Source organism: Nothobranchius furzeri, chromosome 13 (genome assembly GCF_043380555.1).
Source record: "Nothobranchius furzeri strain GRZ-AD chromosome 13, NfurGRZ-RIMD1, whole genome shotgun sequence".
NCBI lineage: Eukaryota > Metazoa > Chordata > Actinopteri > Cyprinodontiformes > Nothobranchiidae > Nothobranchius > Nothobranchius furzeri.
Window position 1 is genome coordinate 50,890,504 of NC_091753.1, and position 17,649 is coordinate 50,908,152.

The following is a 17,649-nucleotide window of genomic DNA, read 5'->3' on the forward strand; positions in this document are numbered from 1 at the left end:
TCAACCTGCCTCGGTGCCTCTGTTGACCTAGTGACTAGCATGAACCTGTGCTGGTAGCTCCTACACCTGCTCACTCGAAGCCAGAGGAGAAAGCAACAGGGTAGAACCGCTTGTGCCACGGCCAAGTACAGCATCCGCCAACACCCTTTATCCCACAGCTCACTGCTCGGCATGGGGATTAGACAATGTCCATGATGCTACATCTGGACCACACCCAGCACACTATCATGCTCCCTGTAGGCAGAGGCACAATGCTCCTTTGGTCTGTGTAGGAGAGTGAGTGGAAACCCCATGCATATAGACAATGGAGTTACAGTATAATTAAAACTCATAGGAAATAAAAAAAAACTTTGTGGAAATTATGCCCATATAAGGTCATGAAAGGCGTAACCAAAGATTGTTTGTGGTGAATAACCACCTGATCATAGTAGTTTGGATGGTTTATAAACCAGTAAAAACACACCGACACCCACAGAGATTTGCATGAGGGATGGAGATTCAGGCCATCTTTAATGCTCTGAGTCTAGTAATGTTTTTTTTTAATGTATCACCAGTTGTCTTTGGTGTTTTCATGGATGGTTTTAAAAACAGGATTGAGTCTACAGAGGCTCTGACTGCTGCTGGCATTCATCTTGAGGCATCATCAAACAACTGTAACCAGCAGGGCACCCCTCGCTCCCCTGCGTTCTCATTGGATGGTGACTTTGTTATTGGAGGTGCTTTCTATATTCATTTCACAATGCAAACAGTGATTTATAACTACACAACCAAGCCAGAGTCTCCAGTGTGCTCTGGGAGGTTAGTATGAGGTATTATGATATCGTATTTGCATTTGTATTAATTTAGTATTTGTTACATTATTTTCTTGCAAGAAGAAAAACATGTCTACGTTTTAAACACCCTAGTTAACAGTTTACAGAATGTATGAATGTTGCAACTTTGTTCATAAATGAGATTTAATTTAGAAACAAATATATTATAAGTAACACACTTCGAATTTGGATTAAAAAAGGCTCTGTTAAATCTTATCAAACAGCAGTTTTATTGGTTAGGTTAAGCAATTTTCAAAACATTAAACTCTTAAATGAAAGCATTAGCAGATTTAATTTTCTCATTTGCATGTTTTAATGGTTTAGTGTTCATTAAGGAACTAATTTCTAACATGTTTTGCAGTTTTTTTTTTAAATTATTTTTCTATAAACCCAAACTATCACTGTCCTGTTTATGTGCAGCTTTAACGCTCGGGACCTGCGTTTTTCTCGTGCAATGATCTTTGGCATAGAGGAAATCAACAACAGCACAGAGCTGCTGCCAGGCATCAAACTTGGATATCAGATCTATGATGTTTGCTCCTCAGTGTTGATTGCTTCTCATGCAGCATTTGAGCTGTTAAACCGCCAGGACCCTGTATTTTACAAAGACGGCAATTGTTCTAATTCTGGTGCAGTGGTGGCTGTTGTTGGAGCTTCTGGATCCACGCCGTCCATCAGCCTGTCACGCATCATTGGGTCCTTCAACATTGCTCAGGTATGTTTTCTGAATATGATGCAAATTTGCAAAACAGATGCATGTTAGTACAGATATTTAACATTTTTCCCCCACAGGTCAGCCACTTTGCTACCTGTGCCTGTCTGTCAGATAAGCAGCAGTACCCAACCTTTTTCAGAACAATTCCCAGTGACCAGTTCCAGGCTGATGCACTGGCCAAGCTGGTGAAACACTTTGGCTGGACTTGGATAGGAGCTGTCCGCTCTGACTCAGATTATGGAAATTATGGGATGGCCTCTTTTCTTGCTGCAGCACAGAGAGAGGGAATCTGTGTGGAATACTCTGTATCATTCTTTCGAACCGACCCACGTAGCAAGATCAAGACAGTAGCTGATGTCATCCGCAGGTTTCTACATGAACTATTTTAATAGTAAATCTGCAATAGATGCAAAGGTCACTTACAATGTATTTGAAGTAAACATGATAAATTATGTACTCAAATCTGGGAAAAGATTATAGTTGTTCACATCTTTTGACAAGAGGATTCTGTAGGAAGGTTCTAACATTATCTTGTTAGAGATCTTTGAATGGTATGTATGAGAATGAAAGGATAACACCAAGTCGAACATTTTTTGTGTCAAGACGTTCATGCAAATGTCATTTTACAATCTTTACAAACGTATTCAAGAAAAGATCTATGAAATTGTACTTAGTTTAACAGAATATTGCTTTTCATCTAACTTGTGCTGCAAGTATAACACCAAAATATCAGTTAAGTATCCATGTAATAAAAAAAAAATATATATATATATATACACACACACACACACACGTATATATATATTTTTTTATTTATTTTTTTTATCTATGTTGGCATTTCTAACATTTGTATGAAGAACTATGACACTTTTGAGACCAGAAATATTGTAAAATGGAAGAAATTCTTTGTCACTAGATAATATACCTGTTAGCTCATCTATCAGGTCTAAACAGATCAATGTTTTAACAAGAAATAAGTTTATTAATAACTTTTTACAGACACCCATTTCAAAAGATCTGAACCAAGGATGTTTTTCTCTGTTTGGGACAGAGATAAAATTCTGACAGATTATTTTCTCTGCAGGTCAACTGCAACAGTTGTTTTGTCATTTACAGCCACTGGTGATATGACTGTTCTCTTAGAAGAGCTGGCTAAGGATCCTCCACCACATCGCCAGTGGATAGGAAGTGAGGGCTGGATAACTGACCCGTTCTTAATGAGGTACAGTTTCTGTGCTGGGGCGATTGGGGTTGCCCTTCAGAAATCTGTCATCCCAGGTCTAAGAGATTTCCTACTGGATCTTGCCCCCGCTGGGGTAGCTGCCTCATCAGTGCTTACGGAGTTCTGGGAGGATGCTTTCAACTGCACCCTGACAGAAAGTGAGACGTTTTTCATAAGGACTTAAACATTTTCACTGACTGCTTTTGTTTTTGGAGTATTATCAAGACAATGTTGTTGTGCAGTTAAAGCTCCAATAGAAAAAGTTTTAATTCATAAGTATCAAGAAAAAATACTTATTGACGGCTTTTATTTTGGTGCATAGGAACAACTTTGTACAGTCACGAAATAACAGATTTGCTAAACAATTGAACATGTAATTTAAAAGAAACATTGACAATATGGATGCCTTATGTTACATTTGTGTGCAAAATTACCATATTGCTGAACTGTTGCCTAAAACGTGATGAGACGGATGTGGAAAATGTGAAATGTGTGGTCAGCAGACAATGGAAAGAAACAGCCCAGTTTTTTATTGTTTCTTTTGTTTTCAGATGTCATCCCAGAGAAGAAAGTGTGTGATGGAACTGAAGATATAAAAACACTGAAGAACCCATACACGGATACATCTCAACTAAGAGCTACAAACATGGTGTACAAGGCTGTTTATGCAATAGCTCATGCTATTCACAATGCAGTGTGTCAGGAAACTAGTGTCACCCCTCAGTGCTCCAAAACCACCAAGCTGGAGGCCAAACAGGTCAGTGTAAATGAAAACTGAATAACACATTTTTAAACAAACAATCTGGAACATGCAATCATTTTTATTGTTTAAAGTGACATTGTGTAGTTTTTAATCATTAATCTCTGGAAATATCCATCAAAATGTTGTTGAAAATGAATGAAATGATGCCCAGTTGATGAAAAATATTGGCAGTTTCTCAACATATAACCATAAAAATCAAGTCTAAAGTACATGGGAGCAGGTCTTAGTCACTGGGTGACGCTATATTAGATGCCATGTTTCCTCCTACAGGAGCCCATGAGGACAAAATCCATTTACCAATTTGTAACAAGTGGTTACTAAATTTTCACCATTCTTAAATGTTGTTTTACACATTTACCTCTTTATTCATTGCCACTGATGAAAGACAGTCTGAAAAGCGAGTTATTTTGCTGACATTTTCATGCCCCAGGCCTTTGTGACCCTAATGGGCATCCGTTGGTAAGGTCTTACTCCAACACAAAAATATAGCTTACTTGCAACAATTCAGATATCTACTGCCAGGAAAAATACACACTGTCACTTTAATGCCTGCATCCCCCAACCTGCAACCCCTGTTTCTTTATGATCTGAAAAGGTTTTGACTGAACTACATAAAGTCAACTTCTCCCGCAATGGTTATCCTGTGTCTTTTGATGCCAACGGTGATCCTGTCGCTTTTTATGAGCTGGTCAACTGGCAGAAGAGTGAGGGTGGAGTTATCGGGCTGGTATCAGTAGGGTACTATGATGCATCGTTGCCTAGAGGCCAGGAGTTTCATGTCAACTGGAACATAATCTGGGTTGATGGCAGCACACAAGTAAGGAGTCATAAATACAATTTAAGACACGTTGAGTTTGTGAACCACCTAATAAGGTTTTTGTTTTCAAAAACTGTTCAGCTCAATTTTTTCTATCTAAGGTCCCAGTATCAACGTGCTCTCAGAGTTGCTCTGGAGGAACTCATAAAGTGTTGCAGAAAGGAAAACCCATCTGCTGCTATGATTGTATTCCATGTCCTGAAGGAGAGATTAGTAACACAACAGGTAAAATCAAAGATGCTTAATAACTAAAGATGTTTGATACTGAAGTTTTTACCAACAGCATTTTTGTATACATCCTAATTTCCAGCTCTGTTACAAAACCTATCTTTGTATGTTTTTCCACTTATGTTGTTTACAAGTGTTTCTGCATCAATGGGAGAATAAACTACTCATGAATATGCTAAATGTGCTTCAAAAATGTTCCTGTCAATGTGCTTAAGAATGTTTAGCATGTTTGACATTCACTTAGCTCATAAAATGTAAGCAGTTTACACATGCTAAGCTAGGCTAGTTTTTGGGCGTGTTTAATGCAAAGCAGCTTTATTTGTGAAGCACATTTCCAACACAGAAGCAATTCAATGCAAGCTCAGCAAAAACATAAAAGTCAGTGTGACAACATAAAACAGACGATTATGCAATCTAATTTAAAAATACAGAAATAAAATAAAAGACAGAGTTAAAGGCTGAGCAGTTACAGTGCAGAAGGTGCAGCTTAGGAACTGCCATTCAAAGGCTGAACACAACAGGTAAAATCAATGATGCTTATTTACTAAAGATGTTTGATAGTGAAGTTTTTACCAACGGCATTATTGTATACATCCTAATTTCCAGTACTGTTATAAAACCTGTTTGTATGTTTTTCCACTTATGTTGTTTACAAGTGTTTATGCATCAACGGGAGAATAAATGATTCATGACATTTTCAGTGAGAGAAAATTTTGATGTATGTGTAAAAGTTGTCATTAAAAGATATTATAATTTATTGTTAATCACCAAAATGAATGGTACACCAACGATATTGCACATCCCTATAAATAAAAACACTGGGTGTTTCTCAATGTCAAGGCGCCTGGCCTTGTGAGGCAATGTCTTGCGAGGCCAGGCTCCTTGCTTACAAGGACACGGTCTTCCCTTGGTCAAAGAAAACGGTTAAATGGAACAGACTTGCATCACGTGACGGCGGTCACGTAGCGTCCTGTGGCATGGGAGACATTATATTTTATACATATTAGTTGCAATATAAATATATAACAAGCCTTTAACTTTTTAAATTGTGTATGTTTATTAAATTAAAAAATATAAGTGAGTTACTACCCGCTAGCCACTGAAGCTGCAACTACTAAATAACTAACCAACAATAGATAACTTCTTTGGATCTAAAAAAACATTTTAAATTAGTTGACTTACTTTTAAACTTGAAAATTGTCCCCAAAGTATCTGCCGGCTTCTGATCCGCCGTCCATTTGAAAACACAGCGGTGTATTCTGGGTAATTTTTGACCAAGGCTAGGCTACAAGACACCTCCCATGTATCCTCGCTCAGCTAGCTAAACGGCTAACAAACGGAGAACACACGCCTCGGTAGACCATGAACATTGGAACACGTCTTGGCGGCTCCCTATGATGTATCTCCTAGGCAACCGGGGCGGGGCCAACACATCAAGGCAAGGTTCCTTGGCATTGAGAAACACCCACTGAATAGTTGGTTGCTAAAAGTTCCACTTATTATTTCTTTCAGATTCTCCAGACTGTTTCCCGTGTCCCAGTGAATTGTGGCCTAATGCACAAAGAGATGCTTGTTTCCCCAAACCTGTGGAGTTTCTTTCCTATGATGAAGTCCTGGCAATCATCCTGGCTGCATTCTCTGTTAGTGGGGCCTGTCTGGCCATCATAACAGCAGCTATTTTCTTTCATCACAGAACAACTCCAATTGTCAGAGCCAACAACTCTGAGCTGAGCTTCCTGCTGCTCTTCTCTCTGACTCTGTGTTTCTTATGTTCATTAACTTTCATCGGAGCTCCCTCTGATTGGTCCTGCATGCTGCGACACACAGCGTTTGGTATCACCTTTGTTCTCTGTATCTCCTGTGTTCTTGGGAAAACTGTAGTGGTTTTAATGGCCTTTAAAGCTACACTTCCAGGTAGTAATGTCATGAAATGGTTTGGGCCTCCACAACAAAGAATGACTGTAGTGCTATTTACATTCATACAGGTAGTAATCTGTACTGTGTGGCTGTTACTCAGCCCTCCATACCCAATGAAGAATCTGAGCACATACAAGGAGAAGATCATCCTGGAATGTGCATTAGGTTCTGCTGTTGGGTTCTGGGCTGTGCTCGGGTACATTGGCCTGCTGGCTGTTTTCTGCTTTGTGTTAGCTGTTCTAGCTCGGAAACTACCTGATAATTTTAATGAAGCCAAGCTGATAACCTTCAGCATGCTGATATTCTGTGCAGTGTGGCTCACCTTCATCCCAGCATATGTCAGCTCTCCTGGAAAATTCACTGTAGCTGTGGAGATATTTGCTATTCTGGCCTCCAGTTTTGGACTGATCCTGTGTATATTTGCTCCAAAGTGTTTTATCATCTTATTTCAGCCTGAGAAGAACTCTAAGAAATATTTAATGAACAAGAACTAAGTGAAAAAGAAAGATTTTAATGCAGAAAAAAAACTTGCAAGATATCAGCTTCAGCAAACTGTGGAATCAAACTGCTGATATTTGTTGTTTAATATTTTATTCAAACTTTTAAGTTCAACAATAATGTAGTACGTATATATGCCTTTGCTTTTATCTTTGGGCAATTTTAGAATTGCAACGACCTTCTGTGTTTTTACAGGATAAGGGTAATTGAAAAATAAAGTCACATTTTTTTAAAGAGACTTTTGTTATCTTTGTCATTAAACGTTTTAGTTTGTGGAAGGACCCAAATGCAGAGCATCCAGGAAGTGGCAGATAATTGCCTTAAATATGTAATGTATTAAAGATGAGGTCAGGAGCACTCACAGGAGGCAAGACTGAACAAACTTAATGGAGGAATCAACAGCGAGCAGAGAATTGGGCAGAGTATATATAGACTGAGCAGTGATGAGGGAACAGGTGTGATGATTACTGATATGTTGCAGGTGTGACTGGTTAACGGGGCACTGAGGGAAAACAAGAACAATGGGAGAACAGAACATGATAAACACAGAAATAATGAGTATAGGAGGAGTAATGAAGTAAAAAATAAACTGGACACTTGGGGTGGACCCTAACCCTATAAAACAAGGCTAAATTAGGAACAGAAAACAGAAGAATGGCTATCTACTGGAATAAAGAAATGTAATGACAAGGGAACAAAGAACATAACACTAGAAGAGAATCTCTAAATATCGGGTGCACCTGATACGTCAGAAGAGACCTATGTTGAGGATTCCCCCTTCAGTGGGCGGGGATCTCTCACACTGGGGGAATCCCTGCGTCCTCTCACATGGGGTCCCCATCGGACATCCTACGTCACACGTCTCTGTATTTACGGATGCGTCACTGTTGGATGGGGAGGCACGTGCTTATCCCATAAAGTGGCAGATCCCTGGCCCTCCCACACTCACGAGCACATAAATGTGTTGGAGCTTATGACATTGAGGAATGTTATCAGACACTTCGCTGCCTTTCTCAAAGGCCATCATGTCGAAGTTCAGACAGACAACCAGGTGGCGGCAGCCTACATAAATCGCCATGGGGGAGTTCGATCCCTCCCACTATTGCGCGTAGCCACAGATTTACTGTGTTGGGCTCATGTCCACCTGCTGCCCATCAAACCCATCTACATTCCAGGCGTCCTAAATGTGGCAGCAGACATCCTGTCAAGACCCTGCGACTCTGACTGGCGTTTCATCCCGCACTGATATCACCGACCTGGATCAGATCTGCGACATCAGATTCTGTGGATCTGTTAAACTCACAATACCGCCTGTGGTTATCTCTGAGACCACGGGACCACCCCCCGCTCGGAGCGGATGCCTTCTCACACCAGCCCTGGCCTCAGATGCTCCTGTATGCATTTCCACCAGTCCCACTGATTCCCCGACTCCTGGACCAAGTTCGGTCGGAACAGCTCTCAGTGATTCTGGTAGCTCCCAGACACTTGTCTGCATCATGGTTTCCAGATCTACAAGCGCTGGTGTCCGGCTCCCCGTGGATGCTCCTGTGGAGGGAGGACGCCCTCCTCAAGGTGGGAGGAATAATCAAACATCCTCCAGAAATAGGCCAACGACTGTGGATCTGGCCGCTGAGCGGTCAGACTTAGAAGCTTCTGGGCTGCCCCGTGATTTGGTCAACACGATTCAGAGTGCAGGCGCAACCTCTACCATTGCATCTTACGCTGCTAAATGGGCAGCTTTCCAAAAATGATGCACAGAGCAAAACGTGCAAGTGCTCTCCTGCCAGCTGGCGGATGTCCTTTCATTTCTGTAGATATTGATGGACAGAGACCTTGCATTCAGCACTTTTAAAACATATGCTGCAGCTATCTCATCCTGCCACCAAGGTTTTGGAGATAGATCTGTTTTCAATCATCCCCTCACAAAAGGAGGAAGGAACAAACCGGTGTCCTGCCCACAATTTCCCCAGTGGGACCTAACGGTGGTTCTGCAAGGCTTATCTGAAGCCGCATTTGAGCCCTTGGGCTAGGTCTCACTCATGTTCCTGTCACTCAAAACTGCTTTGCTGCTGGTACTGCCATCAGTCAAGAGAGTGAGCGACCTAACCGCCCTCTCAGTGGCTCCTGCATGCCTCAGGATCCAGGAAGATGGCGGGTCTGCTATTTTTATCCCCCAACCCAGCCTTTGTGCCCCAAACCATTAATACTTCCTTCAAATCCGGGTCAATTTCATTGGCTGGACTTTTTCCTCCTCCCCATAATTCTGACGAGGAGGCAGCTTCCCACTGTTGGGTATAAAAAGTATTGGATGTATGGAAATGATTTTGTCTGGGTACCATCTGGTGTTTTTTAATTCATACGAAGGTTCATTCCAGGCTCGTATTTTGTTGTTATTCTGTGGCTCCAGCAGGGAGGTTCGACCTTGCAGGTCTGCAGGATCTGTTATCACAAAAAACTCCTTAGTGAAGTCCAGATGAAGCTTTTCTCTGTTATACCAAGCACCTGGGAAAGTTTTTTTTTCTGTGAGTGGGGTGGGTGTGTTTATCCTAGGTGACCAGAGGTTTAATTGGTTTTTGAGCACTTTAGCCGAAAAATATAAACGCAACTTATCAGATTCCTGGAATGCTGTTTTGGTATGGTTAAGAGAATGCACCAGAGTGGCAGAGAGTAAGATAAACAGATTCCGGAAATGCTGCATTGGCTGGTTTTTGAGCGTTTTAGCCTAGAATGGAACTGCTGCCATCCTCCGTAACCCCACCCACCCTACCCACTGCCTGTTTGACATGTTGACCTCAGGGTGCCGCTGCAGATCAGTTAAATCACATACCACCAGACTTTCCAACAGCTTCTTCCCTTGGGCCATCAGAACAATCAACACAACAGCACCATTCAACCCCCGACATCCCCATCAGTTATGTAGACTAATCTCTTTTAAATCCGTTTAAATTGTTGTTTTAGCAGATCTGAATGACTAGTTTACACTGCACTTTCTTCGTGATTTGCTAAAATGTTTTAATGGTTTTTAGTCTGTTATGGTTTTGATATTTATTGTTATTTATTGTCTTGTGCACCGTTGATGGTGGACCATCTGTAATTTAATTGCCATTAGCAATTACAATAAAGTCTATTCTGTTCTACATTAGGTTTAAGGACCTTCTTTAACTCGATCCTGGTTAGTTGGTTTTGCAACTTATCAGCAGCTGAGAGGAAGATATTATATGAACTCATCAACGGGGTGTATGTACTATATCCTAGGGAGCCCTCTCCCACCTCCTGCCCATCTGGTGCAGGAGGTGGGAGACAGGAGGAATCTAGCAAGAATAACGTCACTATTATTAGTCAGTGCATCCCACCCATGCATCAAGCTGTTATGGAGCTGGCGCGCCCCTTTAGCAACAGACGTCTGTATCCAGGGTGTATGATGGAACACTAGTATAGGTCCTTTCACCTGGCAGCTGTTGGGATTTATAGCGACCACTGCTCCCAACCCAATCACTAAACAGTATTTAATTTACATGTCTGCTGCTTTTGTCACGTGCACAGTTTCTGTTATTTGACTTCCATATCCTCACTCCCTGTAAATATTGTGCTAGTTTTTCATAGTATATATTTTTTTATGTGATAAATTAAGTATTTTGCATATTTGGTTCTCTACACAGCTTTATTCTTTAATGTCTTTGGGCCTGTTTTGAATCTTACTCAATACTGTGAATCTGCTTTGCTACTGTGACACCAGAAACTCCTCACTGAAGAACAATGAAGACAGTTTCTATTCAATTTTATTTTTTCTCTGTTCTATGCCACCTAAATGTCATCAATATATAAAATTTGATACTGCTAACCGCTGAACAGCGCTAGCCTGAGCTACTACTATAAGTAGCTCAAGCTACTGCTAATATTGTTTTTGGATGAGAGAACAACAAAGAACAATGTTGAAGCACTCATGTAATGTTAAAGATAATAGTGGGAATATCCAGATGAAACAGTTTGTCTCTCGAGTTATCCGGATATGGTACACGACTGTTCACATAGTTTCTTTCTTTAGGCTATCAATGTAAACTGGCCAATCAGGCTTCACTAATAATTTATTATTAATGTCTTGACCAAGTAGGTGAACCAGTCTTTCCATTGTAGTACTTATTATGGGGATGTATTTGGACTTTGATCAGGGCTCCTTGGCCATTTAGAGCCCCAACAAAGTATAGCATATAGAGGCTGAAAATATATATCTCTCATATAAGCTCTTTCATATATTATTATAAGCTCTTTTATATGATTAAATATGTATCTCTCACTTTTGCCCCTTATATATTATCATAAATACATTATTATATGCCTTTTCATGGAATCTTGTTATAATATCAAAGACCTCTCTGTGCCTTTTCTGCTCAAGCTGAACAGCTGCATAAGGGAGTGAAAGCGTTCCTTCCTTCAGTTCCTCAATACAAGAACAACTGTCTTTGTTAGCAAAGGATGTTGCAGGATGTGTCCTGATCATCTCAAGGTTGCATGTCCTTGGGATGAATTGGTCTTTCATTAACAAGGCTATTAGCTGACGTGCGTCTGCAGGTGCAGATGGCAGAATTACGTGTGTGTATGGCAAACTACGTATGTAACATTCCTGTAATCTTCAATAAAAATCAGCCGTTTTCAGCAGAACGGCGAGAGTCTGTCCGAAGCATCTGGCAAGAGCAGGTCGCGGGACTTGCTGCAGAGACTCTCCCCCTCATGAGCGGCGAAACAGTGAATGGACTTCTGATCATTTGTCTCCTCGTTCTGTCAACTTAAAAGGTGTTTAACTCCATCTACTCCGTACCCGTGCTTGGTCTAACGGAAGAGAGACCAACAAATTTGGCGTCACGAACAGGATTTTTTCTTTTTGAAGAAAAAGGAGTTTTTGGAGGATGATTCGACCTACTGACCCAGCGAACGATCTTGGCACAGAACACCGCGGTGGAAAACAAGGTGAGCAGAGCCTATTATCTAAAATCTGCTCATTGGATTTATCCAAAGCATTTGTGTCCAGAATCATAGTAGCTGTGGTCCTAAAATAATAGTTGGAGAAGAAAGTGGAGACAAGTGCAGAAAGAATAAGAGATTTTTTTGTAATGGTTTAATGGTGAAATGAAATGAGGATTTTCTAATGATTTAATGAGTAAATGAGAAAAGGAAATAGTACAGAAATAGGGGTTGGAGGCCCAGAGCATTAATAAGCTCTAAATTCCATAGGGGTTGGAGGCCCAGAGCATTAATAAGCTCTAAATTCCATTTAAAGAAGGGTTGGAGGCCCAGAGCATTAATAAGCTCTAAATTCCATTTAAAGAAGGGTTGGAGGCCCAGGACAAGGTCCTAAATTCCATTTTCCAGGTCGTGGCTGACCACACTATTTGCTGACGAGCGGATAGAATATATAACGAGGTTATATAATGCTTGGCTGGATCCATAGGTGTGGGAACCCTAAAAGTCCACAGGTCAAGGACCTGGTTTTATGCTAAGGGAAGGGGAGGCTAAAGAGAGCTCCCTGGATTTTAAGGTCAAGGACCTGGTTTTGTGTTAAGGGAAGGGGAGGCTAAAGAGAGCTCCCTGGATTTTTAAGGTCAAGGACCTTTTGCATGAGATGAGAAAAATGTTCTGAGGTAACTGTTTTTGCATAAGATGATAAATGTTTTGACTGCTTCTGTGTGAAGAGAGCAGTGCTTTTGGCTATTTCTGCGTGCTTTTGGCTGTTTTTGCATAAAATGAGCAATGTTTAAATATGACAAGCAGCCCAGTTGAAGCCACGAGAAATAAGGTTTTATTGAGAAAGTCAGCGGAAGAGGCGATGAAGAAAAAAGGGGTAGATGTTAACAGTAGAGGTAACTGGAGAAAGATTTGGGAAGTGAAGGCTGCAGAATCGAGAGAAAAAAGGCACAGCTGTAGACAAGCTTCACTGTGTGTGTAAGCTGAGTTCAGCCTGTGTGTGTGAGGCGCAGCAAGAGGCTGCTTACGGCTCTGGATTGAAAGTGCAGCACTAGGAGAGTGCAGAATGCAGAGCAGAGTTTTGGGAGCTCCGTGTGTGTGTGTGTGTGAGTGTACAGCGCTGGGTGTGTGTGTGAAGGCCTGATGCGGTACCAGAAAATAAATAAATAAGATAAATAAGAGCTTTAAAAAGTTGCAACTCGTATATGTAAATTACACTGCAGTGCTAAAATTAATGTTTGGAGCTACGCAAAATTCAAATTCTGCAACCCTGTTCTGATCAGTCTTTGAACAGAACACCATAAGTTAATAAATAAAAGGTTTTTAAAGTAACATATGCATATGTATGTGTGTATGTATGTATATGTGTATACATATATACATATGTAGTGTAGAAGCGTGATAATCATTTGTGTGTGGGGCAGCATGTGAGTGACCCCGATCTGGGGGTTAAGTGACCTGGAGATGAAAAAAGGGAAAAAACCACCAAGAAACGCAAGTAAGGATGTAAATGACAGCTTTATTTTAGAAATATAGTCATATAGCTGCTAAACAGTAAAATCAAAACAGATCTGCAGAAAATAAATATATAAACTATTCCTCAGAGCGCTCTCAAAAAAATTGCAATTGGATTTGCTCTAATGTTACATAAGGCCTGCTTAAAAGCATAGTAAGCATTAAATTCTGAAAATAACCAGTGCAGTGTTAAATAAATTCTGTGCTTAAAATATTATATATATATAGAGAGAGAATAAATAAGTGACGAACTGACTTACCTTAAAAAAATAATAATAATAATAAAAAGAGACTGTGACAAACAAAGAATGTCTCTGTGCCTTGTGAATGAGTGAATGTGTGTCTTCTTGCATGAGCTGCTTTCGCTGGATCTTCTGAATGACTCAGTTTTTAATAGAGGGAGCAGCTGCTTGAGAAACAGGGTGCGGTCCATGTTTTTACTAGACGGTTATTTAGTTCGAGAGACTGTGGAAACAATAGAAAAAGAATTTATCGTTAGTGTGAGGACAAGAAAATCCTTTAAAATACAAAAGTTGTATGGTCGTGGTTATAAAGGAAGTATTTTGTCTGATTATGGGCCGTGGAGTCAGCTGGACTCCCTCGCTCTCACAGTTTTCCTGTGTAACATGCAGTTTTAAGCAATTTGTGACTTTAGAAAGGATATTTTTCGGTGTTTTGGACGTACCTTAAGGCTTCTGGTTAGGGTATTCAGGAGATCCTTCCTCTCGGACAGATTTAGTGAGAATGACTGGAGTTTCAGCCTGGGGACCTGACTCCACCCACTTTTACACACAGGAGTCCCGCAGTCTAAAAATAGCACAGGGTACTGCGAAAAGCAGCTCTGAACCTCTCAGGATCATCTTTATGAAAACCATAAAATTAACAAATAATCAGTCAGGAAATAAAATATTTGTTAAATCTTGCTATAAAACAAAATCCAATAATTGTCTTGCCTCAACTTTAAGAACCATTAACGTTAATGGCTGGATTTTGGGACGCTGAATAATGAAAAAACAGATAAACTAAGTATTATTTCCTGTAACCTGGCTAGAAACTGTACTAGGCTGTTTTGAGTTAAAAACTGGTAGTTATTTTCCCAAAATAAAATAGATAAATAAAAAATGAAAGGAGGGATCTTGCATTTGGGATAGATTGTGCCTAAAGTTTAAAACCTGTGTAGAACCGATTTGACGAGTCAGAAAAATTGTGCATAGGAAATAGTCTAGATTTACCTTTGAGTCAATAAAGTCGACTAAATATTAGAAACCTTCGTTGATTTTGATTTGTAAAAGAGAAAGTTCTGTCCTTTCAACTCAATCAACATATTTAAGGAAAACGTTTGCTGTGCATTGTGGGGGCATGAACTTTACTGGGTGGGCCTGTCACAACCAGCTGCAAAGAAAGTTTGGCTCTGACTTCTATACAAAGAGAACCTGGAAGCCCTCACCAAAAACTGTGACTCATAACATCAAGACGGGGAGCACTACAAGATGGACAAAGAGGCAGAAACTTATTTGCCCTGCTGCTGATGAAACAAAGTACAAAAGGGGGAGCATGTGTGCCAACATGTGAACTTCAATCAATGACGGTGGTCATCCTGGACTTACAAAGAGAGGCTCAAAAGAGACTGTTTCCTATGGTTACACCCAGTAAAAGAGTGCTTGCTGCAGTCAGGTAATGAACAAGGCTTTTTGGCAACAACCAGTTGAATTGATGAAATGTCAGAACTGTGGAAAATTTACTAAACTACTGTAGAACATAGTTAACTGAGAAAGTTAGCCTAAAAAAAGATAATAATAATATCAATAAATAAATAAATAATAGGATTAGTAACCTGGATTTCAGCCCAACTCATCATTGGACGTCAATATAATCTTTATTGTCTTAGGATTCTCAGCTGCAGCGGACATGCAGTAAAGCCTTATTTTCTTTTCAAAAAGTCATTCATCGGCGTCATCACTTATCTTCATTAGTTAAGGAAACGGTGTCTATTTATAAGTCTAGGAGAACGCTTTAGGCTTCAACAGTTCTCTCCTTCGAGCAAACATGCGCAAATTTCCGGATAGTTTATAGTAACGTTCCATCCCATTCCATTCATTGCATAAAAATAAACATTAAATGAATAATTTGGCATCCAGCTGACTAAATGATTCATGGAACATCTCATCCGAGACAACAGTGTTGTTTCAGCTCCGTTGAGTTTCCCAACAGATCTAGCCAAACCTAGCTGATCCTATATTTTTCTATCAGCTGTAAGTTCTAACGTAGAAAATAATGTCACAAAAATATTGAATAATTGTACCCCTCATTCGATAAAAATTATGTTCACATTTTTATCTTGTGAAATCTTTAACATAATATTTTTAAATGGCCTTTTTGACGACAATTGGCTAAAAAGTCTTTAAGATTATCATCACAGGATGGCATGATAAATAAGTAAATAACATAAATAAATAAATAGACAAAAATAAGAGAGAAAAAGCAAAATTAATTAAATGAAACGTAATAGTGATAAAACGTTAAATTGATCTAAAATCTGTCATTCAGCGCCACTGGAAAAAGGAAGAGGATAGGGGAGTATTTCTTAGCACAAATCACGTTATTGATTTAGCAATGCAGCTTAATTTCAGATGCTTTAAGGATGATACTAACTTGTGTTATAGATGGAGGAGTAGCACAGAAACACTTCTAGATGAGGAGATAAGGAAAAAAGCTGCTGATTACCAATACTATGCACAAACAAACCTGTAACTGCAGTTTCGTTATTTATGAATTAACCTTAAGTAGTGAATTAATTTTTAGGATTTCTTGTGCGAGTAGTGTTCCTAAAAAAGAAAGAAAGAAAGAAAGAAAGAAGGTAAGAAAGACAGGTAGTTTAGGTAAGGGACAACCTGAAACTTTTTGGTTGAATTGATAGTAAAGTGATTGTCCTAATTTCTAATTGGAGAGATCACATCGCAACGTGAGTTTAGAACAGCAGTTATGGGAAGTTTTGTTGGATTAATTTGATTACACGCTTTAGGTCTTATTTTTTCTTTCCACTGATTTAGCGTTAGGTTAAGTATTTCACACTTTCGCTTCAGTCTGACATTTGCTTGGTGTGTGAGGGCACAGAGACGTGTATGGACCGTGTGTTTGACTGTGTTTGTCTTGTTTGTTTGCTTATTTATCTATATGGGCATGGCCGAGCCTTGAGAAACATCAACAAAGACATTGGACTATTCTGAGTAAATTAACCAATTCAAATTCAAATTCAGGATCCTGAAACAATTTGGTTATAACCTCTAATTGATGAAGGACATCTTAAGAATTCATTATACAAGGCATCATCTCCAGTGTTGCTGGAACTGTTATAAAACCCATGCATGGTTGTATATTTTAGTTTGATCATTTATACTCATTGAATTATTGTTGTTTGCTTTATGTTTTAATTTCTTTGCAATTTTTTCTCTGTGACACAGGTGGAGATGCTGGTGGCAAAATGGATCCCACACATTTCTTTCTCCCACACACATTCTTACTCTCTCCCTCTCTCTCTGTGTATGTGCATGTGTATGTGTTTGTGTGTCTGTGTGTGTCCATGTCGTGATGTCACTGTACCTTTAATTGCGCTTGCTGTTCGTAACTGTATGTGTCTGATGTTGAAGGTATCAGAGGCTAGGGTCAGTAAGAGCTAGGACATTTTTGTGCATAACCTCTAATCCCTAGGCGATCGGTCCGGGGAACTTCTGGTCCGGCCGGAGTGTGAATCTTCCTACCAACTATCTGACGAGATCAAGGACTGCACAAGCCGAGAAAGCCTTCATTGGACCAAAACTACACACACGAAGAGGCTTCGTCTTCGGTGCCAGGCGTCTGGGTCCTGCTAAAAGTCACCAAAAGGAAGTGGACGGAACCGAGGTGGACCGAGCCATACAGGATCACGGAGAGGACGTCACACGCTGTCCGGCTGGACGGGAGGAGCCTAACCTGGAAGAGAAGCAGCTGACATCTGCCTAACCAGAGAAAGGATCCAAAAACCAGGAAGAGAAGTAGCTGACTGCAGTAGCATGCCAAGCTGCCACCACATCCTGCAGGACGAGAATCATGACATCATCACCCCCTGCAGCTGCCTGGAGCCAGTGAAGGGTCCTCAACAGGGGGAAGAAGTAGCCACCCTATGAACATTCTACAAGGGTTGTATTTAACACCCTCATTTATTTT

At 40.2% G+C, this 17,649-nt stretch overlaps 1 protein-coding gene across 1 annotated transcript; it reads left to right on the forward strand.

The window, feature by feature from the left end:
* The first annotated feature begins 724 nt into the window (after nt 1-724).
* Nucleotides 725-7,187, forward strand: LOC107372768 (extracellular calcium-sensing receptor-like). Its single transcript, XM_015940972.3, has 8 exons — nt 725-798; nt 1,233-1,527; nt 1,605-1,894; nt 2,612-2,907; nt 3,301-3,506; nt 4,108-4,329; nt 4,431-4,554; nt 6,070-7,187. The coding sequence occupies exons 1-8, from the start codon at nt 740-742 to the stop codon at nt 6,966-6,968; spliced, it is 2,391 nt and encodes a 796-aa protein (XP_015796458.3). The 5' UTR covers nt 725-739; the 3' UTR covers nt 6,969-7,187.
* The last annotated feature ends 10,462 nt before the right edge of the window (nt 7,188-17,649 follow it).